General features: G+C 59.8%; 19 protein-coding genes across 19 annotated transcripts; 11 read left to right on the top strand and 8 right to left on the bottom strand.

The window, feature by feature from the left end:
- Positions 1-443: 443 nt before the first annotated feature.
- OSTLU_92885 (predicted protein) lies at positions 444-1,292 on the top strand (the record flags this gene model as incomplete). Its single annotated transcript, XM_001418181.1, has 1 exon — positions 444-1,292. One exon carries the CDS (start codon positions 444-446, stop codon positions 1,290-1,292), a length of 849 nt encoding a protein of 282 aa, XP_001418218.1.
- Positions 1,293-1,320: 28 nt separating this feature from the next.
- On the bottom strand, positions 1,321-4,962 carry OSTLU_24669 (predicted protein; the record flags this gene model as incomplete). Its single annotated transcript, XM_001418414.1, has 1 exon — positions 1,321-4,962. One exon carries the CDS (start codon positions 4,960-4,962, stop codon positions 1,372-1,374), a length of 3,591 nt encoding a protein of 1,196 aa, XP_001418451.1. The 3' UTR covers positions 1,321-1,371.
- Positions 4,963-5,607: 645 nt separating this feature from the next.
- Positions 5,608-6,474, top strand: OSTLU_40884 (predicted protein; the record flags this gene model as incomplete). The annotated part of the gene is made up of 1 exon (XM_001418182.1): positions 5,608-6,474. One exon carries the CDS (start codon positions 5,608-5,610, stop codon positions 6,472-6,474), a length of 867 nt encoding a protein of 288 aa, XP_001418219.1.
- Positions 6,475-6,791: 317 nt separating this feature from the next.
- On the top strand, positions 6,792-11,948 carry OSTLU_12616 (predicted protein; the record flags this gene model as incomplete). The annotated part of the gene is made up of 2 exons (XM_001418183.1): positions 6,792-6,801; positions 8,143-11,948. 2 exons carry the CDS (start codon positions 6,792-6,794, stop codon positions 11,946-11,948), a joined length of 3,816 nt encoding a protein of 1,271 aa, XP_001418220.1.
- Positions 11,949-11,987: 39 nt separating this feature from the next.
- Positions 11,988-12,632, bottom strand: OSTLU_41360 (predicted protein; the record flags this gene model as incomplete). The annotated part of the gene is made up of 1 exon (XM_001418415.1): positions 11,988-12,632. One exon carries the CDS (start codon positions 12,630-12,632, stop codon positions 11,988-11,990), a length of 645 nt encoding a protein of 214 aa, XP_001418452.1.
- Positions 12,633-12,881: 249 nt separating this feature from the next.
- OSTLU_41188 (predicted protein) lies at positions 12,882-13,382 on the bottom strand (the record flags this gene model as incomplete). Its single annotated transcript, XM_001418416.1, has 1 exon — positions 12,882-13,382. A coding segment is annotated over one exon (501 nt), but the record flags the coding sequence as incomplete, so codon positions are not given.
- Positions 13,383-13,519: 137 nt separating this feature from the next.
- On the top strand, positions 13,520-14,122 carry OSTLU_15766 (predicted protein; the record flags this gene model as incomplete). Its single annotated transcript, XM_001418184.1, has 1 exon — positions 13,520-14,122. The coding sequence occupies one exon, from the start codon at positions 13,520-13,522 to the stop codon at positions 14,120-14,122; it is 603 nt and encodes a 200-aa protein (XP_001418221.1).
- Positions 14,123-14,493: 371 nt separating this feature from the next.
- Positions 14,494-15,114, top strand: OSTLU_32148 (predicted protein; the record flags this gene model as incomplete). Its single annotated transcript, XM_001418185.1, has 1 exon — positions 14,494-15,114. The coding sequence occupies one exon, from the start codon at positions 14,494-14,496 to the stop codon at positions 15,112-15,114; it is 621 nt and encodes a 206-aa protein (XP_001418222.1).
- Positions 15,115-15,236: 122 nt separating this feature from the next.
- On the bottom strand, positions 15,237-16,460 carry OSTLU_41034 (predicted protein; the record flags this gene model as incomplete). Its single annotated transcript, XM_001418417.1, has 1 exon — positions 15,237-16,460. The coding sequence occupies one exon, from the start codon at positions 16,458-16,460 to the stop codon at positions 15,237-15,239; it is 1,224 nt and encodes a 407-aa protein (XP_001418454.1).
- A 51-nt stretch (positions 16,461-16,511) lies between these two features.
- Positions 16,512-17,319, top strand: OSTLU_32150 (predicted protein; the record flags this gene model as incomplete). The annotated part of the gene is made up of 2 exons (XM_001418186.1): positions 16,512-16,547; positions 16,711-17,319. The coding sequence occupies 2 exons, from the start codon at positions 16,512-16,514 to the stop codon at positions 17,317-17,319; spliced, it is 645 nt and encodes a 214-aa protein (XP_001418223.1).
- A 51-nt stretch (positions 17,320-17,370) lies between these two features.
- Positions 17,371-17,898, bottom strand: OSTLU_41450 (predicted protein; the record flags this gene model as incomplete). The annotated part of the gene is made up of 1 exon (XM_001418418.1): positions 17,371-17,898. One exon carries the CDS (start codon positions 17,896-17,898, stop codon positions 17,371-17,373), a length of 528 nt encoding a protein of 175 aa, XP_001418455.1.
- A 325-nt stretch (positions 17,899-18,223) lies between these two features.
- OSTLU_32152 (predicted protein) lies at positions 18,224-18,433 on the top strand (the record flags this gene model as incomplete). Its single annotated transcript, XM_001418187.1, has 1 exon — positions 18,224-18,433. One exon carries the CDS (start codon positions 18,224-18,226, stop codon positions 18,431-18,433), a length of 210 nt encoding a protein of 69 aa, XP_001418224.1.
- Positions 18,434-18,649: 216 nt separating this feature from the next.
- Positions 18,650-19,346, bottom strand: OSTLU_94506 (predicted protein; the record flags this gene model as incomplete). Its single annotated transcript, XM_001418419.1, has 1 exon — positions 18,650-19,346. A coding segment is annotated over one exon (697 nt), but the record flags the coding sequence as incomplete, so codon positions are not given.
- Positions 19,347-20,053: 707 nt separating this feature from the next.
- OSTLU_9323 (predicted protein) lies at positions 20,054-20,347 on the top strand (the record flags this gene model as incomplete). Its single annotated transcript, XM_001418188.1, has 1 exon — positions 20,054-20,347. A coding segment is annotated over one exon (294 nt), but the record flags the coding sequence as incomplete, so codon positions are not given.
- A 93-nt stretch (positions 20,348-20,440) lies between these two features.
- On the top strand, positions 20,441-21,022 carry OSTLU_92888 (predicted protein; the record flags this gene model as incomplete). Its single annotated transcript, XM_001418189.1, has 1 exon — positions 20,441-21,022. One exon carries the CDS (start codon positions 20,441-20,443, stop codon positions 21,020-21,022), a length of 582 nt encoding a protein of 193 aa, XP_001418226.1.
- Positions 21,023-21,974: 952 nt separating this feature from the next.
- Positions 21,975-22,451, top strand: OSTLU_92889 (predicted protein; the record flags this gene model as incomplete). The annotated part of the gene is made up of 1 exon (XM_001418190.1): positions 21,975-22,451. One exon carries the CDS (start codon positions 21,975-21,977, stop codon positions 22,449-22,451), a length of 477 nt encoding a protein of 158 aa, XP_001418227.1.
- Positions 22,452-22,509: 58 nt separating this feature from the next.
- Positions 22,510-23,631, bottom strand: OSTLU_41024 (predicted protein; the record flags this gene model as incomplete). Its single annotated transcript, XM_001418420.1, has 1 exon — positions 22,510-23,631. One exon carries the CDS (start codon positions 23,629-23,631, stop codon positions 22,510-22,512), a length of 1,122 nt encoding a protein of 373 aa, XP_001418457.1.
- A 3-nt stretch (positions 23,632-23,634) lies between these two features.
- Positions 23,635-25,251, bottom strand: OSTLU_40919 (predicted protein; the record flags this gene model as incomplete). Its single annotated transcript, XM_001418421.1, has 1 exon — positions 23,635-25,251. A coding segment is annotated over one exon (1,617 nt), but the record flags the coding sequence as incomplete, so codon positions are not given.
- Positions 25,252-25,666: 415 nt separating this feature from the next.
- On the top strand, positions 25,667-25,999 carry OSTLU_32157 (predicted protein; the record flags this gene model as incomplete). The annotated part of the gene is made up of 1 exon (XM_001418191.1): positions 25,667-25,999. One exon carries the CDS (start codon positions 25,667-25,669, stop codon positions 25,997-25,999), a length of 333 nt encoding a protein of 110 aa, XP_001418228.1.
- Positions 26,000-26,046: the final 47 nt, after the last annotated feature.

A 26,046-nucleotide genomic window follows, 5' to 3' on the forward strand; every position in this document is an offset into this window, starting at 1 on the left:
TCCCCGCGCGTCGTGCCTCCGAATTCGCGTTCGCGTCGTCGTCGTCTTCATCGCGCGCCCTCGCGCCGCCGCGCGCGTCGCGCCGCCGCGTCGGCGCGTCGCCGGAGTCCGACTCCACGCCCCACCGGCTCGGCGCCATCGGCATCGCGCGCGGCGCGCGCGCGCGTCGTCGTCTGTCGGCCGGGGCGGCCGGTCTCGTGTCGCAGCGGTAAAAAACACGGACCACGTCGCGCATCGGATCGCGTCGCGACGCGCGTCGCGGCGTCGCGCGCTCGCGCACTCGCGCGCGCGCGAACGCGCGGAACGACGCGGGAGAGGCGTTTACACCGCGCGAAGACGCGCGAGACGCGCGAAAGCGGCGCGCGAAACGGTGAAGACGAACGAGTCGAACGAATCTCCGCGCGGGTGGTTGAAAACGCCGCGACGAGGACGAGGCGCGCGCGATGACGACGCCGCGCGCGCGAACGGAGCGACGGGAGGGATCGCCGCGACCGTCGACGGCGCAGAGTGAGGCGAATCAGCGAACGCCGCACGGAGGAAGGGCGCTGTCGGAGGCGTACTTCGCCACGGGGGCGACGGCGTTTTTGGAGCGAGCGCTGACGCGACGCACGGGGGCGCACGCGGCGACGACGGTCGGGACGTTTCATCGAGGAAAACGAGGGAAGGGGGGGGTGAGAAGACGACTGGGAGGTGCGACGACGTCGACGGTGGGCGATGCGCGCGGTCACGGGGGCGGGGCGCGGGAGGTGGTGCGCGTGCGATGGGACCCGGAGAATCCGTACGCGGCGACGTTCGGCGAGCTGTTGGACGTGTTTTGGGATAGTCACGATCCCACGCACGCGCCGATCGATGATTTGCACGCGAGCGTGGTTTTTGTGACGAGCGAAAGCCAGCGTGAGGAGACGCTGCGGAGCATCGAACAGAAGACCGACGCGTATCGCGACGCGGACGTGCTCACGCGCATGGAGTCGGCCGTCGACTACAGATTTACGGAGGCGCCGGAGCGATTTCAAAGAAGGTTGCAGCGCGCGAGCGAAGACGAGGGCAGTAGAGAGGGATCGATGCGAAACGGCGGCAGCGCGCGATCGTCGATGGATGAGCGCGGGAGCCCGAATGGAAGTACGAGCGAAGCATCGCAAAGCACGGATGCACCGCAAAGAACGAGAACTCTTTTGGGTTCGGTGAACGCGACGCTTCATTGGGCGGTGGATTGGACGAAAGTGATCGCAGTGCACGGGGCAGCGTATTTAGTTCGAGGCGGCGCCGAAAACGAGCGCAAGACTCCGAGATGATTTCTAGAACTTTTGGAATGACATCACAACGACTTTGACGCGCTACGCACTCTCACTACGACGCACTCGCACTCTCATTTTATATCGCGACGGATCGAACTTGTTCGAGCTTCTTTAGAATTTCGCCCGGCGTACGATCCATTTCTTCCGCGATTCTCCGTTGAACGTCAGCCGGTAAAGCGCCGAACTGCTCGCACAAGTCACCGTCGATGACATTTTTGACCGGCGCGTAGTACGACCGGAATGCCATGTGGTCGCGCCCGACTATGGATGGCGCTTCCTGGCGCATGTGCATTTCTAAATGAGTGAAGAACTCGATCTCCGATCGAGAGCTGAACGGTAACAAACATCCGATACCGCCCATGAAAGTGCCGTACATGATGATCTCGATCCCTCCCGGTTGTAGTGCGCCCTTCGTGAGCGCGCACACCGTCTCCCCGATGTATGTTTGCGCAGAGGTTTCAGACTTGTTCGGCGCACCGTTCAATACACCTTGCGAATAAATGTTCTTACCGCCTGTGGGGTCATCGTCCATGTCCTCACTGACATCCTTCGGTAGGCGATTGACGAAAATATTCCCAAACTTATCCGCACCGGCGAGTGTATCGTAATCTAAAGGCAGCGTCGCCGTGATGTATCGCGGCTTCGTGTCGTCGGCAAAGATGTATATACTACCCTCATCCGCCTTGTACTTGACGTAGTGAATAGACTCCTGCACGTCACCGACGTATATTCTATCTCCCGCCGCGTGCAGAGTGGTGATGAAGTTTGGAAAGTTCCTGTTCTCAACCTTGCGCAAGAGTTTCTTCTTACCGTAGTCGTAAATGCGCAACGAATTGTTCACGCCCGCCAGCAGGTGACCTTTGTATCCACACAACGCCCCGACCGGACCATCCGTCGGGGTGGAGTGCACCAAATTGAGCGTCCTACCATCGTTACCGTATCTGTACAAATGGATGAAACCACCATCGCAGTTGCGCGGCGCAAACGTGAGGTTCACCGCCGTACCGACGGCAAGGAGTAACTCATTCGGGCCTGTCAGGAAGACGTGGCACAAACTGAGCGCGGCTTCACTCTTGTGTAGCTCCAGCACGAACGTCGATTTCGCCTCCTTAGGATCGACGATTCGTACGCACGCCGCCCACGTTCCAGGCGAGCTCTTCGGCGCGCCAAACTGTTCGACGGGTAGCATCTTTGCTTCCTCCTCGTCTTCGTCGTTCGTTTCGGGCGCTTCGTCTGCGGGCGTTGCTTCGGGACCTTCGCGTTCGCCGACTGGAACCGTGCACTGGTCACTTTCGATCAGCGCAACCATCTTCGTATCAGGATTGGCGCTCATCGCGCGCGGAGTGTAACGGAGCTTGACCGTGGTCTGGTTGAAGTTTTCGCCCAAACGCTCGATGCTCGCGATGCGTAACGTCTGGTTTGAAATCGCCACGACGCCTTCGGGGCATTGCTCGCTGTTGAACGAACACACCTCTTCCAGCGGGACGTACGAAATTGGTGCGAGCACGAACGTTCCCTTTTCAGAGTATCCCAACCAAGGTCGAGATGACAACGCGACGAGAGCCGGAGCGCCACGAACGCTTGTACGAACAAGCTTCGGCGCACGAGCGCCTAAAAAGCGCATGCGCATATCACTCAGTTGTCCAGAAACTTGATCAATCGTCGCACGTATCAAAACGCCATTCGCCATGCCCACATTGAGCAACAAACCACCTTGAGTGGACTCCGTACCCGCGGTTTGGAGGACCAACAAGCTGGACGGCGCCGAGCCCTTGAGCGCTTGCACGGCTAACGTTTGCAAGCAGTCATCCGGGTTGAGGCTCATGACGCGCACGGTGCCGTCGTACGAACCCATGGCGAGGAATCTATTTCTCAGCGCACCCTCAGGAACCGGACCGATATCCAAACACGCAATGTCGCCGCTAGTCTCCAGCTTTTCAACTTCAATGAGTTGACCGGCCGAATCTAACTCAAAGTAAATCACTTCGCCGCCGGTGAGCGCGATGACAACTTGCTTGCTGTTGCACGTGCACTTTGAGATTTGCTTGCGTCCAGGAGTGCGCCACTCATTGATGCGCTTATCCGCCTTGATGTGGCGCAAACCGCCCGGATGAATCTGAAGTAAAGATTCATCGCTCATGAGACACGCCTGAAGCGTCGTCGTAGTTCCTAAAATCCCGCTGTCGTTCACTTCACTGACGGTGTCTCCGATGGACAATACCAGCGTTGCGTTCAAGAACGAGACGATGATATACGAATCATACTCTTCCGACGAGCTCTTCTTCACCGTGAAGATGGCGTTCGGCTGGCCCGGAAGTGGGCTCATCGCCAATTCGTTCATGGCGATGCCTTGCCGCAAAATGCGAAGCGATGAACGAGCGCCAGTTCCGCAAAGCGTGTACAATTGTGGCATTTCCTCTTCCGTCAAGTTGTGTGCCTGCATGTCTAGCACAGGACACAAACTATCTATAGTATCGATCGTGTATAAGTTGGTCAAAGGTCGCGGGTCGAAGAATACGGGCTCGTAGCCTTCCTCCGTTTCCATGAGCGATGCCGAGCTGCTTTCAACCGCGTCATCGTCGCCAATGCCGGCAAACTGATACAGCGCGTGATTTCCGAATTCACTCGCCGCGAACAAGAAACCAGTCTTCAACACGCACAAGCTTACACACGGGGGAATAGTGTCAAAATACTTCACTTTGACTTCACTCACTGTTTCCCCGGAGTAGTCGATGGTGAGTTTGTAAATGTCCCCGTACTCTGACTGCGCCAAAAAGAAGAAAGAATTCTTCGATCTGTGGCTCGCGGAGGACACAATCAACACCCCTCGATCAGCCGCCAAAGAATTTCGACGCGGGATCACCGCCCGAACTTCGTCGTGGTTCTGATGTCTGTAAATGACAAAGTTTTCGCAGCACACCAAGACACCACCCGGACCGTCGCTTCCGCCTGGCACGGGAATCAAATGGTTTGCGCCGTTATCGATCGGCTCGCTCCACTTGCGTACGACGTGGTTCAAACCTAAATCGAGTTCGTAGTACGTCAAATGCTTCTGCGCCTCCGCCACGGCTTCGCCACTCGGGTCTGCGTCCGCATCGCCGTAGTCCAACTCGATCGCCGCGAAAATCGGATTGTCCAATCCGCAATCTAACGCGCACATGTGAAACACGATCGTGTGCGACTTATTCGCCTCAAGCGGTGATGAAATAGTCAAGTTTGCCTCATTATCTCTGTTCATCACGTACACCAGCTTATTCTTCTCCACCGCGCCCAGACAAATGGCTCGCCCCTTTGGGTCCGCGCACAAAAACTGCCCCGGCACGATCCTTCGGCATCCCGTCTTCCCATACGTCTCCTGATGCACCTTCACGAACGCATTCTTTTCCTTATCAAACTGCAGCACCACCACCCGACCGCTGTCGCTTCCGAGGACGAGATAATCTCGATTCGCTCCCGCCAGGCGCAGCGTCGCGATCGACCGCGCGATCCCGAACGCCTCCACGCTCGTCACGCTCTGCACCCGTCCGCTCTCATCCGGTCGCAGCAGCTCGACGACCTTATTTCGCAGCACCACGATCTCCTGCGCCTTGCTCGCGCTGAAGTTTCCGTACACCGCGGCGTTGATTCCGCTCGACTTCTGCAGCGTGAGATTGTACAAGTGCACCATCGTTCAGCGCCCCGTTCGGTGCGTCCCCGCGCGCGTCGTTCGGTGCGTCCCCGCGCGGACGTTCACCCGTCGCGCGTTCGCGTCCGCGCGCCGAGGCTTGCGGCGATCGAGCGTCGCGCGCGTCGCAATGCGGTCGGGCGCATCCGATTTGTGACCTAGGCAAAGGCGGCTCGCCGCTCGACACAGCGCGACGCGCGTCTCCGACGCGCGCGCGCGAGCGAACGCGTCGAGACGGCGATGTCGCGCGTCGTCGCGCGCGCGCTGGCGAGCGGCGGGCGATGCGCGCGCGCGACGACGATGGATGCGCGCGCATGGCTTTACGCGTCGACGACGGGACGCGTTCAAACGCGCGCGCCGGGGGCGATCTCGGCAATCGCAGCGGTGCGAGAGGTGATGTGGACATCGAACGCGACGTACGCGACGCTGGCGAGGGATAAGCCCGGGAAAGGGAAGCGACAAGGGACGAATTATGGGATGGGGGACTCCATCTTGAAGCGCGGCGGCGGCGACGCGCGAGGGGAGCCGGGACGCGAACGAAGCGCGGTGAAGGGAGTGATGGATGTCGTGGGGGATGAAAATGATGTTGTCGTGGACGCGGATGATTCGGGAGGCGTGCCGGCGGAGGGGACGAGCGCGTATGATTACATGTTGCCCGTGCGCGCGTACTACGTAGGGAGTACAATCGACGTGCGTGCGTTGGCGAAGCAAATGCCGGCGTATCCGAAAGAGTTTAATCGCGAAGGAGTGATCATACGAATGTCGCCGAAGAAAGTGGCAGAGTTACCGAGCATCGATGGCGACGCCCCGATACCGCCGGAGATGTTGAGTCGGTATTTGGTGGTGTTTAAGTTCGGGAGCGTGGTGTTTTACAACATGGGGCACAAGGAGCGGGAGGAGTGTTTAAAGCTCGCGAGATCGTTCACGTCGACGCCTCTGGCGGTGCCAATGACGGATGATTATCGAGTCGTTGTCAGACCGACGCTCACGGACTGGGCGAGCCTAGAAAGCGATCATATTGTTCTGAAGAGGATGGATATAAACAACATTAGTGTCATCTCGAGCGTGCTGGCACAAACTGTCGCGCTGGAACACTACGAGCAAAAAGTGGACGGGATGGTTGAGATTTTTAGTAAATTGAACAAGAGCACGGAGTTGACAGGGGACCTGAACATTAGCAAGAAGCGCTTGTTCTCGTTAGTCGCCGAGAACAACAACACGCTGACGGAGTTAATTACGAAACTCGGTTTGTTGGGACGCTCCGACACCGCTTGGCAATACGCGCAGTATAATATTGTCTGGGAAGGCTTGCGTCAGGATTTCGAGCTCGAAGATAGGTTTCAAGATTTGGATTACAAGCTCAATCTCATTCAAACCCAAGTGAAATTCTATTTGGAGATTCTACAGAATCGAAAGAGCGACGCGCTTGAGTGGATCATCATCGTACTCATTTCACTCGAGATTTGCGTCTCGCTGTACGACATGGCGGACAAAATTCCCCCAATTCCATGGTAGCTGTTGTTGTAAATTATTTGAGCCACCGGCACGGTATATGTGTAACTTAGTACTGCCGCGCCAAAAAGTCTTCGAGCTCCCTGTCCGCGGCAGCGTCGGCAATTTCGTCTGCGTTTGACCCTTTCCTTTTGACCTGCTTCGCCGGCAAATTTGATCGAAACATGATAGGTTTTCCTGTCTTTTTATGAGCCGGCGCGCGCGCTCGTTCGAGCGAGCGCTGAAACCTCAACTCTTGCTCACGCTTTTGTTGACGTGCGCGTTCCTCTCGAGCCAAACGCCTACGCTCCTTTTCCTTTCGCTTTTCCAAATCAGCGACGATGTCTGGCGGTAACGTATCGATCGTCGCGAAATACTCTTCCATTTTTGCTTCGATATTTGTCAACATTTGCAAAACGCTGATGCTCGGGTCGTAGTCAAACCCACAATCGACGTAGACTTCTGTGACACGCTTGGTCAATTCCTTCAGCTCGTTCTCGATCTCGTCTTCGTCGCCCGTATCGCCGCTCGTGAGCTGCTTTGACAATCGCTCGCCCTTACGTTCCTCCGCGTCGATTGCTTCTTGTAGTTGCTGGATTTGTTCGCGCAATGCGGTCATCTCCGTCTCCATTCGCGTCTTCGTGCTGGTGTGTTTAGATTGGACGGTTTGAAGCATCTCCTCCGCCTCTCGAACGCTCTGAATGAGAAACAAATTTTGTTCCTCCAACGCCGCAAAGGCGCGCAAAAGCTGCTCAGGCTGCGTGAAATACATCGGCGCATTGTCTTTCGCGTGCTGTTCGAACCACTCGCTCGGCGTCAACGCGTCCAAAAACTCCTTATACTTGTAACATTCCTTCAACTTTTCCTCCTTTCGATTCAGCTCTTGCGTCGCGCTCGCGATGTCGTTTTGCAAGCGTTTCATCTCCTTCATCTTTTCATGTTTCGCCCGCGCCTCGCGCTCCGCCGCGCTCACCGCTTCGCGCACTTTCGCATCGTTATCCTTCAAAAATTCATCGAACCGCGCGTGATCCTCCTCGAGCATGCTCTCAGATTTCTTCAACGCCTCCTCCCGTCTCGCCGCCTGCGCCTCGAGCTTTCCAATCTCCTTCAACTTGTTATCGATGTCCATCTGCACCAAGAATATCTCCCGTTTCCGCGCCACGAACGCGCGCACCGATTCTCTTCCGTCCACTCGCGTCGTCTTCACCGCGCGCGCCGTCGCGCTCTCGCCGGGCACGATCGCGCGCGCGTCTCCGTCCACGCGCGCGATCGACGTTTCGTGTCCCCGTCCCGCGACCGTCCCGCTCGCGCGCGCCATCGCGCGTCGTCCGCCGCGCGCGCGCGCGAACGCGCGTCGTCGTCGCGCGCGTCGTCCGAGTCGTGCGCGCGTCGTCGTCGCGCGTCGTCGCGGTCGTCGCGCGTCGCGCGGCTATTTTTGACGACTCGACGAATGTCACCATCGCGATTCGCGATGTCACCGACGCCCGCACACGACGACGCCGCGCGCCATGTCGCGCGTCGACGGTGGCGCGCGCGCATCGCGCGTCGACGGCGGCGCCCGCGCGGCGCGCGCGCGGCCCGGCGCGCGCGCGCGCGCGAGAACGCCGGCGGCGACGGCGACGTCGCGCGCGCGTCCCGACGCCCGCGCGCGCCGCGCGCGCGCGCGCGACGTCTCGCGATGCGCCGCGCGAGACGTCAAGTTTTGCATCGATCGCGGCGGCACCTTCACGGACGTCTACGCGGAGATCCCGCGCGAGGGCGACGCGGGAGAGGTGGCGTTCGTGACCCTGAAGCTGCTGAGCGAGGACCCGGCGAACTACGCGAGCGCGCCGAGGGAAGGCATACGACGCGTGCTGGAGACGGTGCACGGACGAGAGATAAAAAGAGATGAAAAAGTACCGACGGAAAGGATCGAATGGATACGCATGGGGACGACGGTGGGGACGAATGCGTTGCTGGAGAGAAAAGGCGCGGCGACGGCGTTGGTGACGACGCGCGGATTCGGAGACTTGTTGGCGATCGGAAATCAGGCGAGACCGGATATATTCGATCTCGCGATCGAGCGACCGGGGGCGTTGTACGAGCGCGTCGTGGAGGTGGACGAACGCGTGCGAGTTTTAGGGGAGGGGGAGCGCGCGCGAGGCGCGAGCGTCGTCGGCTCGACGGGGGAGACGGTGGAGATATTGAAACCTTTGGATGTGGAGTCGCTTCGCCCGCGGTTGCGGGCGCTTTTAGACGACGGTATCACGTCTATATCAGTCGTGCTCTTGCATTCGTACACGTTCGATGAGCACGAACGCGCAATCGGCGCGTTGGCGCGCGAGATGGGATTCCAGCACGTCGCGTTGAGCAGCGCGCTCGTGCCGATGGTGCGCGCTGTGCCGCGAGGGCACACTGGGTCGGTCGATGCGTACTTGACGCCGTGCATTAGAACGTATATCGACTCCTTTCTGGACGGTTTCGACGAAGGCTTGCGCGACGTCAAGGTTAGTTTCATGCAATCGGACGGCGGGCTCACGCCGGCGGACAATTTTAGCGGCTATCAAGCCATTTTGAGTGGTCCCGCCGGTGGAGTCGTTGGGTTCGCTCTCACGACGAGCGCGGCGTTACGCGACGATGGCGACGACGGACGAACACCCATCATAGGCTTCGACATGGGTGGTACGAGCACGGATGTCAGTCGTTACGATCCGCGGGGCGGGTACGAACAAGTCACAGAGACGACGACGGCGGGCGTCACAGTGCAAGCGCCGCAATTAGATATCACGACCGTCGCCGCCGGTGGTGGTTCAGCCCTAACATTTCGTTCGAGGACGTTTTACGTTGGCCCAGAAAGCGTGGGATCTCAACCAGGTCCGGTGTGTTATCGCAAAGGAGGCGCGCTCGCCGTCACAGATGCGAACTTGGTCCTCGGGCGCATCCTCCCAGAATATTTCCCAAAGATATTCGGCCCGAACGAAGACGAAGCGCTGGACTATGAATCCTCTTACAAGGCATTTGAAGAAGTCACGGCGCGTATCAATGCCGAGACCGGAGAGAGTTTATCGGCTGAAGAGGTTGCGATGGGATTCTTGCGCGTCGCCAATGAGGCAATGTGTAGGCCGATTCGCGAAATCACGGAGAGCAAAGGGTACGAAATTTCATCCCACGTTCTGGCCGCTTTCGGCGGTGCTGGACCGCAGCACGCATGTGCAATCGCGCGCGATCTGGGAATGTCTACCGTCTTTGTACACAGATTTTGTGGTATTCTCTCGGCATACGGCATGGGCCTTGCCGACGTCGTCGCCGAGTCACAAGCTGCGTGCGCTGCGAAGTATGAAGACGCACAAGGATTGAAGCGAGCGATGGACGATATGATAGCACTGAAAGAAAAAGTGATATCGCAGCTCATTTCAGACGGACAGTTCGAAGCGAGTGCGGTGCGATGCGAATGCTTTCTCAATTTGAGATACGATGGCTCCGACACGGCTATGATGGTGCCCGAACCAGACGATGGCGACTATGCGAAGGCATTCCGTGAACGCTTCGTGCGCGAGTACGGATTCGATTTAAAAGGGCGAGCATTACTGATAGATGACGTACGCGTGCGCGGAGTCGCGAATAACTCGCTGCTTACGCGCTTGCCCATCGCGTGCTGCAAACCGGGTGAAAAGCCGATTGCGAACACGAAAACGCGCGTCTACTTTGAGAACCTTGGTTGGTGCGAGACGCCGGTGTTTCAATTTGAAAGTTTGCTCGGTGGAATGTCCATTGAAGGACCTGCGATCATCATGAATGGGACATCGACGTGCGTGATTGAGCCGATTTGCGTCGGTCACGTGACAACGTACGGCGACTTGAAAATCACGGTGCCAAACGTCAAAGAGCAAAATGAAACCGTCGAAGCCGATTACTCTCGTGCCGATGCTATTTTGATTTCGATCTTTAGCAACAGATTTATGGGCATAGCCGAGCGCATGGGCCGAACGTTGCAACGCACAAGCGTGTCGACGAACATCAAGGAGAGGCTCGATTTTTCGTGCGCCATTTTCGGGCCAGACGGCGGACTTGTCGCGAACGCCCCGCACGTTCCGGTGCACTTAGGCGCAATGTCCTCGACCGTTTCTTGGCAACTCGAACACTGGGGATTTGACGGTTTGCACGAAGGCGACGTTCTTGTGACCAATCATCCACGTGCAGGTGGTAGTCACTTGCCTGACATCACCGTGGTCACGCCTGTATTCCGAGACGGGAGAATCGTGTTCTTCGTCGCCTCGCGAGGACATCACGCCGATGTCGGCGGTGCGACTCCAGGATCGATGCCACCATTTTCAAAAACAATCGCAGACGAAGGTGCCGCCATAAAAACGTTCAAACTCGTCGATCGTGGCGTGTATCAAGAGGAAGGCATAATCAAACTGCTGACAAAGCCAGATACTGGCAGTCGCGGTACGCGCAAGCTTGCCGATAACTTGAGCGATTTGAGCGCACAAGTTGCAGCGAATCAGCGAGGCATTTCACTTTTGAACGAACTAATTGACGAGTGTGGGCTGGGTCAGGTACAGGCGTACATGAATCACGTACAAGACAACGCTGAGCTTGCTGTTCGCGACATGTTGAAAACTGCGGCGCAAAACGTCATTGACAATGCCACTCGTCTGGGCGCACAAGTGAACGGCGATAAAGTTACTCTCAGAGCACTCGATAAAATGGACGACGGAAGCGAGGTGTGCTTGACGTTGACTCTTGACGCTGCCCATGGTACTGCTGATTTCGATTTCTCCGGCACGTCTCCCGAAGTGTCAGGAAATTGGAACGCGCCGCCGGCGGTGACAAACGCGGCGGTTATTTACAGCATTCGTTGTCTCGTCAAACAAGAAATTCCACTAAATCAAGGTTGTTTGAAACCAGTGACGATATCCGTGCCCAACGGATGCTTTCTTTCGCCCTCTGAGGATGCGGCCGTCGTCGGCGGAAACGTCCTCACGTCTCAGCGTGTGACAGATGTCTGCCTCGCCGCATTCGGGGCTTGCGCGAACGCCCAAGGATGCATGAATAATTTGACGTTTGGCGATGATAACTTTGGGTATTATGAAACCATCGGTGGTGGCGCGGGTGCGGGGCCAGACTTTAACGGTGCTTCCGCGGTTCAGTGTCATATGACGAACACAAGAATTACAGATCCAGAAATTTTGGAGCGGCGATATCCAGTCATATTGCGCGAGTTCTCTATTCGTCAAGGCTCTGGCGGTGATGGAAATACGAAAGGTGGCGATGGAATCGTTCGTGAACTTGAGTTCCTGAAAGATGTCACCGTGAGTGTGTTGTCTGAACGGCGTATTTTTGCCCCAAAAGGTTTGGCGGGAGGCAACGACGGCGCACGCGGAGTAAACTCGCTGCGTCGCGTGAACGGCGAAGTTGTTGATTTAGGAGGTAAAAATTCCGTGCAAGTCTCCGCAGGCGACGTGTTAAGGATAGAAACGCCAGGCGGGGGTGGATATGGCACGAAAATGAGTTGATTGTGATGAAGAATTGTTTTATAAAAATACATGTCGGGGTTACTCCGGAAGCGCCGTGCCTCGTTCCAGATTCGCCTTGATTTCCTTCGAGTATTTGTCGTAACTCTTCGCGAGCATTTTGTTGAACCGGTCGTTTCTGACGTTGATACCGTCGACGTCCTTTGCGGCGTGAGTCTTTTTTTCATGCGCCTCGGTTCTCTTGCGTTGCGCTGCGGAGATGCCTTGGGCTAAACGATCAATCGCATCTTGTGACGGCTTGTTCGTGTTGTGGTAAATGCTATCCGCACCGCGATAAAAGTCCGGCACGCGCGCTTTTTGCGCTTCGTAATCACTCATATCGATTACCGCGTTGGCTCGCTCTCGTTCGTAGTTGGCGTATTGGCGCTCGGCGCTAAACTGTCCGGCGTCGCTGGGATCATACGTCTGCTTCTTTTTCCCTTTCTTACGACTCGCCTGTTCCATCGTCGCAGTGAGATGAATGGCGTTCGGATCGATACCTTGCTTCACTAGTGAGTCCGTGCGAGACTTATTCGAAGCTTCTCGAATCTTCCGCTTCTGTGCGTTGGCGTATTCGTCCGGCGCGTCGACGCGCTTCTTCTCCTCCACCACCGCCGCCTGATTTTTCTTTCGTCCTTCGTTCAGCTTGAGCCGCAACTCGAAAAGCTTGCGCTGCTTCGCAGACATTCCAGCCGTAGGATCGACTGCGTCCGCACCTAAATGTTCCTCCACTACACCACCCGTCGCCGCGGCGCGCGCGGCCAAGGCTTCGGCCTCTGCCGCCGACTCCTTCAGGCGCCGCGCGGAAGCCGCGTCGGGGTTCTCTGCGCCCACCATTCGCGCTTCTTTATCCGCCAACCGCCTCTCAGCCGCTGCTTTAGCTAAGATTTCTTTACCAGCCTCCGTGAGTTCCTCTTCCTCGATCAGTTCCGCCGCGATCTCCCCGCACTCGACGATTTTCACCGTCTCCCTCGTCTTGCCCGACTTGGACCCGCACGCCTCCACTCGTCGCACGACGTCCATCCCATCCACCACCGATCCGAACACGACGTGTTTCCCATCTAACCAAGGCGTGTCTCCGGTGCATATAAAGAACTGCGATCCATTCGTGTGCGGTCCGGCGTTCGCCATGGACAACGTCCCCGCCCCCGCGTGCTTGAGCGTGAAATTCTCATCCCGAAATTTCGGCCCGTACACCGATTCCCCTCCCGTGCCGTCGTGATTCGTGAAGTCCCCGCCCTGAATCATAAAGTTCGGTATCACTCTGTGGAACGTGCTGTCGGCGTACGACAGCCTGTGTCCGCGCTCGTTCGCGCAGAGCTGTCGGAAATTCTCACAGGTTTTCGGCACGACGTCGCTTCGGAGCTCAATCGTGATCCTCCCGACGCGTTCGCGACCGATCGCGACGTCGAAAAAGACGCGCGGCAGCGGCGACATCGCGTTCGCTTCGGCGCTCGGCGCGACTGAACCTCGCGCGCGCGTCGCTTTGACGCGCGTTCGGTGCGCGGCGACCGCCGCCACGAGTGACACGCCATAACGCGCCGCACCGCGCGCGCCGCGCGTCGTTCGTCGCCATGGGTAAAAATCGCTTGAAAACCAAGCAATTCGCCGCGGTGAAGCGGATGATTAACCCGAAAGACATCGCCAAGCAGCGCAAAGGCGCGGACAAGTCGGGCGAATCGAACAAGCGGAAAAACAGAGACGAAATCAAACTCAAACGCGTCGAAACGCAGTCGAGCGCGCTGTTCGGGAAGTACAACGCGCTGCTGAAGCCGCCGTATAACGTCATCGTCGATACGAACTTCATAAACTTCAGCATCAAGAATAAGATCGATCTGATGAAAGGGATGATGGATTGCCTGTACGCGGAGTGCGTGCCGCACATCACGGATTGCGTCATGGCGGAGCTGGAAAAGCTTGGACAAAAGTATCGCGTCGCGCTGCGAATCGCGAAAGATCCAAGATTCGAACGGTTGCCGTGCTCGCACAAGGGAACGTACGCGGATGATTGCATATGCGAGAGGGTGCGACAACATCGATGTTACATCGTGGCGACGTGCGACACGGATTTAAAGCGACGCATTCGGAAAATTCCAGGGGTGCCGATCATGTTCATGGGGAATCATAAGTACACCATCGAGCGATTGCCGGACGCGGGTGGGATCGGGAACTCGTGAGCGAGTTGGACGTCGTTTCGAGTAGCTTAGCTTTTGTACATCATCGTGTGATAACATCGTCGAGCGGGCGGTTGGCGCGCGCCACTGCGAGCCGCATGTTCCGAGACGACGACGACGACGGCGAACGCGCGCGCGAGGCCGCCGTCATGCGCCAGCGCGCGTATCTCGCCGAGCTCGACGCGCAGTTGGCACATAAGCGCGAGTTGGCGCGACGAGACGCCGTCTTCGGCGACGCCGCGCCACACATCCATCGCTCGCACGAATTTCAATATCGCGCGGCGTCGGCGTCGTTATATTCGGACGACGGCGAGAACAGACGATGGGAGAAGACGAGGGAATTGGCGTCGTCGCGAAGCGTGGCGCCGCGCGGGATGGTTCGCGAGAACGACGACGACGGTGGCGCTGAGGCGGCGGAGCGAGAGTGCCGACGAGAGAAGGCGCAGCTGCGAGAGGCGTTGGAGCGGCAAATCGAAGCGAAGCGACTTGAGCGCGAGCGCGAGCGCGCAGCGCGGGCTCGAGCGGAGGAAGAGGAAGAACGCCGTTTGCGCGAAGAGCAAGCCGAGTTGACTCGACGGTTTGAACGACGTCGGCGGTTCGGTTTGGCGGATGGTTTAGCGGATGATTTGCACGACGCGTCGTTGAGCGCGAGCGAGGGTGGTTCTGGCGCATCCGGCGCGACAAACGTCATGAATGCGGCTTCGAATGGTGATGCGTTCGAGTTTATCAAAGTAGAGTCGACGTTCGTGGAGTTGTCGCGAGACGACGAAGAATCCGACGCCGACGAAAAATCAAAGCCGCCGGAGGTCATTCACTCGCCGCCGCCGCGGCAGCTCACGGTGGTGGAAACAGTGATGACGGAACCGGCGAAACCGTCTCCGGCGAACAAGACAGAAGACGAAAGTGATGACGACGAACCATTACTGCGCCAAGGATCTGTGAAAGCCATGGCGAAAATGTGGGATACGCCGGTGAAGTCAAAACGAGCTCCGTAGCATAGAATTAGCGATCAAACGAACGACTCACTACTGACTAGCATGTGTAAATTACAACGACCGAACTGGAAACGAAGCTATCGCGAGCGTGACATCGAGTCCGGCGCGACTTCATGACGCTCTCAATTCTCTCGCTCGCAAGTGCAATGCGGGCAGTTGTGCAGCTTTTCGTGAATGTAGCAATCGCAAGCGAAGCAAAACACGTTAGAACACTGCTCACACTTGGATGCTGGATCTGTTTGCTTGATAAGCGCGAGGCATGCTTTACACTCCAACACCTCCTTCGCTGAAGCCTCGTCGCGCGTGTACTCCTTGAACGGGGCGACGGGAAACAGGTGATGGTACGATCGCGCGAGATGTGGTGACGACACGAGCGTCAAACGACACACCGCACACTGCGAAGGAAGTTCATCGATTCTCCCAGAGCACCTAGGACACACGTATTCACCCCCCGTTCCGACCACGAGCGCGTCCTTACTCAAGTGCTTCTTTTGCGGAAATCCCATTTGTACCAAGCTCGACTTCGTCGCGTCTTCGGGGAGCGGCGGCGGCGGTGCGTGCGCCATGATTAAATCATCCAAATGGTCGGCGTTTAAGCTCACCCCGTACGTTCCTCCAGTCTCCTCTGTCAGCCGTCGACTGACGTGAAGCTCCGCCGCCACGGCGACGACGCTCACGCGCACCTTGGCCGCCTTCGTCGCCGCGATCTCTGTCCACACATTTCCAGGATCACACGTCGACAACGAACTCACGATATAGAGCACCTCACGACTTCCGTACGACGGAATCGATTTCAACGACGTCCTCGCGACGTTTAGCGTATTTTGCAAACTAAAATCCCCGCTCGCGTCCAGCGCGTTTCTCAGCGCCGCCGCGTGCGCCTCCGGACTCCCGCTCAGCTCCGTCAACCGTTCGGCCACCCCATTCCTCGCGACGATGATCCCCAACTGCGATAGCGGATTCTGATTGAAATATTCCCGTATGAACGACGTCGCGCACTGTCCGACCACGCTCAACCGGTTCGGTCGAAAGTCTTCCTCGTTCGCCGCCCGCGACAGATCGACCACCACGTACGTGAACCGAATCATTCCCTTCGCCGCTCCCGCGCTCGTCGCGAGCGCCGCCATCTTCGCGCGCCGTTCGCGCGCCTTGGCCGTCTGCGCCTCGCTCGTGACGCGCAGGCGTCCCGTCACCGGGTCTTCCTCCAAGTCTTCCCACGCCCGTTCGCTCTGGTACTTCTTCTCCCACGCGCGCAGCGCGCGCTGGGCGTCCTCCGCGTCGACGTCGTCGTCGTCATCGTCTCCGTTCGCGCCCTCGGCGCCGTACGCGGCTTCAACCGACGTCATCGCGCGCGTCTATGCGGCAGACGGCGACGGCGAGAGCGAAACAATCGGCGAATGACGGGCGCGCAGTCCGCGTCGAACGCGTTCAAGGTGCGCGCGATCGCGCGATGCGTCGCGACGCGCGGGCGTCGCGCGCGCGCGCGCGCTCGACGCGCGCGCTCGACGCGCGACGCGGCTTTCGGCGCGAATTCCAATCGAAATTGAACCAATCGCATCGAGACTGACGCGCGCGCTCGACGCGCTCGACGCGCAGGTCGTGCTCCTGGGCGAGGGACGCGTTGGAAAGACGTCATTGCTGCTGCGGTACGTCGAGAACACGTTCTCGGAGACGCAGACGCCGACGGTGCAGGCGACGTATCTGAGCAAGAGAGTCGCGCTGGAAAACGACGGCGCGGCGACGCTCAACGTGTGGGATACGGCGGGACAAGAGCGGTTTCACGCGCTCGGACCGATATATTATCGCGATGCGGACGCGGCCGTGTTGGTGTACGACATCACGGATAGCGATTCGTTCGATAGGGTGAAGAGTTGGGTGAAGGAGTTGAGACAAATCGCCGGGAGCGAGATTTCGCTGGCGGTGTGCGCGAATAAGAGCGATTTGGAACGGGCGAGAAAGGTGTCGCAGAGCGATGGGGAGACGTACGCGAAGAGTATTGGGGCGGCGTTCTTTAGTACGAGCGCGAAGGCGGATAAGGGCGTGGCGCAGGCGTTCATGAGCGTGGCCACGGCGTTGGACGCGAAGCGAGGCAAGTCGGCGGCGGGCGGCGGCGGCGCGGGCACAAAGACGAGCGGTGTCGGTCGAAGTCGGTCGTTGAAGATTGCGGAGGAAGAGATGAAACCGCGCGGTGGCGATTGCTGCTAAGATTACTGCGGACTCTATTTAATCCAACACTAGCCTACGTAGACACCAGAACTAAAAGATGTTCCACATCGCGACGGTGCCGTCTCGAGACGTGCTCACTAAAAACGAATCATCGGGAGCGAACAGAACGTCCGTCACCGTGGCGTCGTGATACTTCAACACCGCTAACAGTCGACCTTTCGACCTCGCTTTGTACTCGAACACGCGGATCTTGCCGTCCCAACAACCACACGCGACGATTTTGCCATCGCGGCGAATTGAACACGCGCTCACGCCCGGTTGCTTGCTCGATGCGCTCACGACATCCGTGTACGGGCCGTGCGTACGGAGGACGCGCACGTTCACTTCAGATTTCGTCACGAACTCGATGGCGTAGCGCACCAGCACGCCGTCGGCACCGCCCGTGACGGCGCCCTCTCCGCCCGCGTCGACGTCGACGCACAGCGCCGTCTCCCCGTGCGCGCGTCTCCTAAACACAATCTCCCCGACCCCACTCTCGAAATTCAACGCCCAAAGAATGACCGTTCCATCCTCGTACCCCGCCAGCAAGTGCGTCGAGCGCACGAACCGCACACACATGACGACGCCGATTTTGGGATCGTCGTCGTCGTCCTCCGAGCCAACCGCCGGCGTCCCGCACGCGACGTTCCCATTCGACGCCCGCATCACCACGATCGTCCCTCGCGCGTCCCCGGCGAACGCGATGAGATCATCACAATCGCTCGCGACTCGACAGAATCCGTGCACGCGCGTGTACACCGCGCGTTCGACCATCTCCGTCGCGTCGCCGTCGTCGCCGTCGCCGCGACGCCAAAACTTCAACGACCCATCCTTCCCTTGCGTCACCCGCATCGCTCGCGACGACGTCGACGCGTCACCGGTCGTCCTGATCGCGACGTCGCGCATGGCGAGCACGCCCGACGCGGGCGCGTGCGCCTGTCGTCGTCCGACTGCGCGGCGCGTCGTCGTGTCCCACGTCACGATGACGCCGTCGGCGTCGCCGGTCTCGAGCGCGCGCGCGCCGCGACGGGCGTCGAACGACGCGCACTGCGCGTCCGTCGCGTGCGCGCGCAAAACGACGGGATCGGGCGGGGGATTAGGCGGCATGGAGTGACGCGCGCGACGCGGCGGTTGGAGAAGGGAGCGACGGCGAAACTAAGAAAGCAAAGCTGGAACTAAACGCGCTACAGCGCGCGAACGACGGCTCGAGCGATTTGTGAAGGCTTGGAAAAGTGCGAGACGGCGCTGGGGAAATCGAACGGCGCGACCGGGGAACCGCTCGGGGAAATGGAGACGCGCGCGACGGCTTCGGATTTGACGGTCCACTTACTCGTCAATGCGCTCGGACGCCGCCAAGGCGGAATGTCCAAACCACTCTCGCGGAAAGAGTTGATCATGTGCGTCGACATGAAGAAGACAATTTCGCTCAGCTGCGCGTACGTGCCGACGAAGGCTGTGGGCATGGACTCCACGAGGCGCGCGTACTGCGCGGTGGCCCGGCCGACGACAAAGTGCGAGCGCAAGTTGGGCTCGATGATGATGCGCTCGTCCGCAGACGCGTACGCTAGAGCGTGTGCATCGCTATCGCCAATAAGCACGCTCGGCGGTAACCAAAGGAACGAGTGATTGAGCTTTTTCAAGGCGTCGCTGACGTCACCTTCGCGCGGCGTCTCGCTCGTCGCCCGCTCGAGTCGACCAAACTTCACCGGATCGTTTTCGCGCAGCTTCATCATCAACTCCTCTAAACCACTTTCGCGCACGTGTGAAACGCGCGAATCATCCTTGAACGCGTCTAAACCAATCTCTCGGACCGCCCACTTCAACGCCTTGAGCGTGCGATACGCCTCCTCGCCCCTGGGCGTGCACAAAAGTCGAGCGGTGCGAACGACGACCGCCGACACGTCGAACCCGACCGTCGTCGCGCCATCATCGCGACGCGGCGTGCGATCGCGCTCGAAATCCATCGCGTCTTCCTCGAAGAGCATATCGAATTCCATGTCCCCCATCGACGGCGCCGGTTGATTCATCGTCCCGCGCTCGCGCGCGACGGCCGCCGTCTCGACGACGTCGCGTCGTTTCGAGAATATTCTAAGATTATTCCACCCGTCCGCGCGCGTCGCGTCGCCGATCGCGCGCGCGCGCGCGTCTCCGCGCGCGCGCGAGCTCGACGAACGCGCGTTCGCGCTCGCGCCGCGTCCCGCGTCCCGCGCCGCGCGCGTCGCGTCGCGTCGTGACGCCGTCGCCGCGCGCGTCGCGTCGAGAATACTAAACGTCACTTTAAATCCGTGTTTTCAGCAAGTCTTGAAAGACGTTCGCCGCCGGCGCGGCGCGCGCGCGCGAGTCCGCGACGCGCGCGCGCGTCGCGTCCGACGTCGCCGACGTCGCCGATCGAAGGCCGGGACTAGGATCGACGCGCGCGCGACGCGCGCGGGCCAAGGCGCGGCGGCAGACGCGCGAGGCGACGCGAGAGGAGGCCGAGCGCAGCATTCGATTCGAGCGGCGCGGCGCGCGGTCGATGGCTGGTGGTGAAACGCCCGCGACGAGGGCGAAGCGCACGCGCGAGGAAAACACGCCGTCGCCGAAACCGAAGCCGGCGTACGACCCGGCGTTCGAGGTTGAGGTGGATCGGGGAGACGCGGGAGGGGCGACAACGTCGACGGGCGCGGCGACGGAGGAGGAGTATTCGGACGAGGGGCGATCGACGCGCGAGGGATCGGTGGACGAACGCGCGGGACCGTCGAAACCGGATTATTATCAGATTTTGGGCGTCGCGTTCGACTCGACGGAGGGCGAGATTCGAAGAGCGTATTTGAAGAGCGCGCTTCGATTTCATCCGGACAAGCACGGCGATACGTTGGAGGCGAAGCGACGGTTTCAAGAGATTGGTGAGGCGTATCACGTGTTGAGCGACCCCGGGCGTAGGACGGAGTACGACGACGCGGCGGAGTATTACGTCGACGACTTTGGCGTCGAGGAGTATTTGTTGAGGTTCCGCACCTTTGTGCTCACGTCGCAAGGTTTGAGCATCGGCTCTTATTTGGGCGACGAAGAAGACGAGGTGCACGAAGAAATATTAGAATTTCTTCGCGGTTAAGGAAGACGGCAGCGCGCGCCGAAGAAGATGCAGGTCGAAGTTCAGAAGCGCGCCCGCTCGGCGTGCACGACGTTCAAGGCGTTGAAGAGCGAATGGGACGAAGTGCGCGGCGAGGCGCAGGACGCGATGACGGTTTTCGCGAACGCAAACTTAGAGTTGCGCACCGTGGATGATTTGTCGTTCCCCGAGACGTTGTCGGAAGTCGACGTGCGAGAGGCGTTGCGGGCGAAGCGAAACGCGGCGTTCGAAGCGGCGGACAAGCGTCTGGACGAGCGCCGAGCGGACGTCGAGGAGATACGTCGAGACTTTGAAAAGCTCGCCAACGTGGAAAAGTATTTCGCATCGTCGATCGTGGATTACCCGGATGACGGCGCGTTGTTTCGCACGATGACGTTCAAGAGCTTTCGGCGCGCGTTTTCCGCCGTCGCGCAAACGTTTGTGGACGATTTAAAAGCCAAGGAGAAGATTATGGACAAGCTTTCGGCGACGAAGGACGATCGGAGCGCCGCGTTGGTGTTGATTTCTGCGTTTGCGCTCGATCCACTGATTGAGCAAGACTTACTAGACGAGTTCGAGTCCCTCGTATTGAAGAACGAGCTCGGAGGGTGAGCGCACTAGGCGACGCTCGAGCGTCCGTCGCGTCGACCGACTGAACGCGAAAGCACCCTCGATAACATCGCAGCGCTCGACGTGGCGTGATTTAGACATTTCTTTGTAAAAACGACGATGAAAACAAAAAGTGAGTGACCGAATACGGCAAGACCTCGAAAACAATGGACGCTCTCGAGCGTTTGAAGAGCGAAATGGCGAGGGGACATCGAGCCCAAAGAGAGGGACGAAAAAGCGACGCTCGACGCTCAGGCCAAGGCGCTCCTCGAGAACGCGAAGCGACTTATCGACGCACTAGGCCTGATTGCTCACAATCATATAAGGTATAGCTCGCATCGAGCCGAAAAAGGCGGCGGCGCGGGTGCGTTCCAGGTGGACAGAACAACCGCGCTGCGCGCGAAAGACGTGCGGTACGTGTGGGAAGTCGTGCTTCCTTACGTTCGTAGTGGCCGAACGTTGGTGGCATGGCGGACGGTGTTGAGCAAAAAGACAGAGAACGCGGACATTTCGTACGCGGATACGAGCTCACGGGGGCGGCATTGGTTTGTTCCGACCGTCGGGTGTGACGGCGAAAGTTACGGGTTCCCACGGACAATCGGGTATGGGATGCAGTAAAATAAAATAAAAAATAGTCGGTAAATGATGGGGAAAAAAAGTCTACGGTGTGATGCTGAATAGGAGGTTCGAACTCCTGATCGCCTCCTTACTAAAGAGGCGCCTTACCACTTGGCCAATTCAGCTCGCGGACTGATCGACCGAAATCGGCCACAGTACGAATCACTACGACCCAAATGACGCTAAACGTCCTGGAGTCGAGCCGAGCCGTGTGTTCGCGCGAATGTTACAGTCCGACGTTACGGTTCGCCGCGCGGCCGCGCGACCTCGTCCCGTCCCTCGTCGTCTCGTCGCACACGCGCGCGCGATGGCGTCCGCGTCCGCGCGCGCGTCGCACATGCGTCGAAACTCCTCCCTCCAGGACGTTCGCGCCTTCGTCAAGCACTTTCCCGAGCATCTGAGCTGGCGCGCGCAGCGCGAGTCGTTCGCGCACGAGGCGATGCAGTACGCGCTGTGGATCCCGTTCGCGATCGGGGCGTACGCGATGCACCTGCGCACGCTTTCGTACTTGTTCGCGACGTGGTTCGTACTGGGTGAGATGATGCTGGTGTACACGCACGAGGCGCACCGGAAAGTCCTTCGCGGACTGCGCTGGTGGCACATCGCGATCGGCATCGGCGCGGGCGTGCTGTACCGAGGCGCGCCGCTGGTGGGGACGTTCGGACGGTTCGTCGTGGATTACGTGTTTTGGGGAGTGATAGCCATGGCGTGCGTGTTTCCGTTGGTGCCGAAGACGTTTCGCGCGGACGTGCCGGATTTGGTGTACATGTTGGGATTCTTGCGGAAACCGACGGAGGGGCGCAAGAGCGCGTAGACGACGCGCCGTCGAACAATTAATTGTCTAGCCTATGAAATGTAGTACCACAATGTCGCTATGCGCCGGCGAGAAGCTCTTCGACGCGCTTTCTTTTCAACTTTTCCGTGATTTCATCCAACAGAAACCCATCCATGAGTGCGTTGACGTCGGAAATCGTCCCCTCGACGCGATGGTCCTTGACTCGACCTTGCGCGAAGTTGTACGTTCGAATCCGTTCGCTTCGATCACCCGTACCGATCAACGAGCTTCGCAGCTCGCTTCGCTCTTTCGCCATCTTCTCGCGCTCTAAGTCGTACAATCGCGCCTTGAGCACGCTGAACGCCTTGGCTTTGTTCTTGTGCTGGCTTCGCTCGTCTTGGATCACGACTTGGATCCCCGTCGGCGCGTGCGTGAGGCGAACCGCGGAGTTGGTGGTATTGACGTGCTGACCACCAGCGCCGCTGGCGCGCATGGTGTCGATGCGAACATCCTCCTCTTTGATGTCCATCTCCACCTCTTCCGCATGCGGAAGCACCGCGATGGACGCTGTGCTCGTGTGCACTCTGCCTTGCGTCTCCGTCTCGGGCACGCGCTGCACGCGATGGACGCCGGATTCAAACTTCAACCTCCCAAATACGCCTTTGCCTAGAATTTCAGCGCTCGCTTCTCGAACGCCCTTACCATCGGTCTCACTCACGTTCAACGTATCGAACCTCCAACCGCTCTTTCTCGCGTGTAAGGCATACATGCGGAACAGCTCGGCGGCGAAGAGCGCGGCTTCGTCGCCGCCCGCGCCGGCGCGAACCTCTAAAATCGCGCCCCGATCGTCTGCGTCGTCGTGAGGCAAGAAAAGCAGCTGCAGCGCTAGCTCTTGATCGGGTAAATCGATGTCAACGGCGCGCAGCTCCTCGCGCGCGAGCTCGGCAAGCTCTTTAGAATCACCCCCGCTCGACGCGTCTCGCACCAATTCCTCGAGAGACGCCTTTTCGGCGCGAAGCTTTTTGACGACTTCATACTGCTCCGCGATGGGTTCAATTCGGCTGAGTTCCTTGTTTGCTTCGACAACGCGATCGATATCGACGCCTTGGCGCGAGATGAGCGCGATCAATTCCTCTCGTCGCCGCAGCGCGGCTTCGCCTCTTTCCTCCAAGGCGTCCGTCGAAGACGTCGAAGACGAGTACGACCTCGTTCCGGCCATCGCGCGCTCGAGCGTCGATCCGACGCGCACGAGCCGAGCTTCTCGGAATTTTGGCGCGATCATTTGCATACCAATGGGTAAGCCGCTCGCCCTCGAGCGCCCAGCGGGCATGGACATCGCGGGTAAACCCGCGAGCGATGCGGGCACCGTCATGACGTCGGCGGCGTACGTTTGCGCCGGACTCAGTGCCTCGACGTCGGAAAGTTTTGGTGCCGTCGACACGCTGGATGGTGTGAGCAACACATCTACGCCACCGCCTTCGCCGCCGAACACGTTTGTAAAGTCGTCCGACACCAATCTTCGAACCTTTTGCGCCTTTTCAAAGTATTCCGCCGCGCGCGCGCTGCTCAGGGCAAACGCGCCGACTGTGACGCGGCGACGAACCTCGTCGCCGAAACCCAAGCTTCGCGCCTTCGCGATGGCGCTTTGAAACTCTTCAGCAAGATATTCTTCTCGCGAAAGGTCACGCGTGAGGTCACCGTAGCGCATACCGTCGTAACGTGCGAGATTACTCGACGCCTCGGCCGGGGCGAGGACGTAGTAACACGGCAACGCCGCCTCGGTGTGCGGCATGTTGACGCGCACAATTTCCGCCCCGAGCGCCTCCATCGCGCGCACCATTTCGTTCCACGCGTCATACACTTCTTGAGTCAATTCGCTCACCGCGTATTCCTCTGGAACGCCCACGCGCAAGCCCTTCAAAGATGCTGCTTTTGGCGTCGTCTCGTCGACGAATTCGAGCGCCGCCGCGTCTAAATCCTCGCACCGCGCCACCGTCGTCGCGTCCAGGGCGTCCTCGCCCTGAATCGCCGCGAGCACGACCCCAGCATCACTCACCGTCCGCGCTAAAACCCCCACCGTGTCCAACGAGCTACAATACGACACGAGACCGAACCTACTCACCCTGCCGTACGTCGGCTTCAATCCGACCGCGCCGCAATACGCCGCGGGCAATCGCACGCTCCCCCCCGTATCGCTTCCGAGCGCGTAAAACGCCGAACCGTTCACAACCGCCGCCGCGGACCCCCCGCTCGACCCCCCGCTCGACCTTTCGCCGTCCGACGACGTCGGATTCAGCGTCGTCTGCCCCGACGTCCGCGTGTGACTCCCCATGCCGAACTCGTCCATGTTCGTCTTCCCAATCAACACCCCCCCCAGCGCGCGCAACCGCGCGATCGCCGTCGCCTCGATCGGCGATTCGTACCCCTCCAAAATCCTCGATCCCGCGCTCGTCGTCCCGACGTTCGCGCACAGATTATCCTTCGCCGCGAACGGGACGCCGTCGAGCGCGCTCGCTCGCCGCCTCGCCTCCCCATCCGCCTCGCCTTCCGTCTCGCCCCGCTCTCGCCGCGCGTCCGACGCGCGCGCGTCCGCCAGCGCGCGTCTCGCGTGCGCGTCTCGCGACGCGGCGCTCCCGACGAACGCGCGCGACGTGAGCGCGTCCGCGTCGACGCGACGCGCGCAGTGCGAGAGCAGGTCGACCGCGGTCAGCGCGCGCGCGTCGAGCGCGCGCGCGGCTTCGGCGACGGTGCGCGGCCACGACGCCGCGGACGTGGACGCGGTCGCGTTCGAGCGCGCGCGCGCGACGCCGCGCGCGGCGCGTCGCGCGTGGACGCGCATCGATCGAGCGAAGACGAGACGGTTGCGGCACACAATGACGCTCGGCGTCGCGCGCGCCGCGGCGCCGTCGCGCGCGCGCGCCGCGGTCGCGCGCGGTCGTCGCGCGGTCGTCGCCGCGCGTCGTCGCTCGGCCGTCGCGCGCGCGATCGTCGCGCGTCGCGCGCGCGAGGTCGTCGAAGTCGACGCCGAAGTCGACGGCGGGCGAACGAACGCCGCGCGAACGACCGTGGCGCTCGCGCTGACGCTCGCGCTGACGCTCGCGACGCCGCACGCGGCGCGCGCGAGGGAGTTCTTCCCGCAGTCGCCGCCCGACGACCCGATCGAGCCGTTCAGCGTGTTCGGGACGGTGGAGAAGGCGTTCAGCGTCGCGGTGCTCGACGAGAGTGGGTCGAAAATCGTGGCGAGAAAACGCGGCATGAGCGTGAAGTCGTGCGTGAACGTGGTGCCGGCGTCGAGACAGGGGCCGAGAGGACCGCCCGAGGCGCTGAGACCGTCGGCGTGCGCGGAGGCGGAGGCGCTGGGGGAGATTCGGGAGCAGCGGGACATGTTGAAGGCGTGCGCGCCGGCGTGCAAGGCGTCGTGCTCGAGGGCGATCGCGGAGTACGACGAGGGACAGAGGAAGACGACGGGATTTGGGTTAGATGCCAAGGCAAAGGAGCGAGTGTTGAAAGCGTGCGTCGTGACGTGCGGGAAGGATTGCGAAAAGGCGGGAAAGTCGTACGATTACATCATACCGTTTCGATTTTGATTGGCGTCGCGCGCGCGGATTCTAGAAGCGTTGTAAATCTATTAATA

This window comes from Ostreococcus lucimarinus, chromosome 6 (assembly GCF_000092065.1).
Source record: "Ostreococcus lucimarinus CCE9901 chromosome 6, complete sequence".
Taxonomy (NCBI): Eukaryota; Viridiplantae; Chlorophyta; class Mamiellophyceae; order Mamiellales; family Bathycoccaceae; genus Ostreococcus; species Ostreococcus sp. 'lucimarinus'.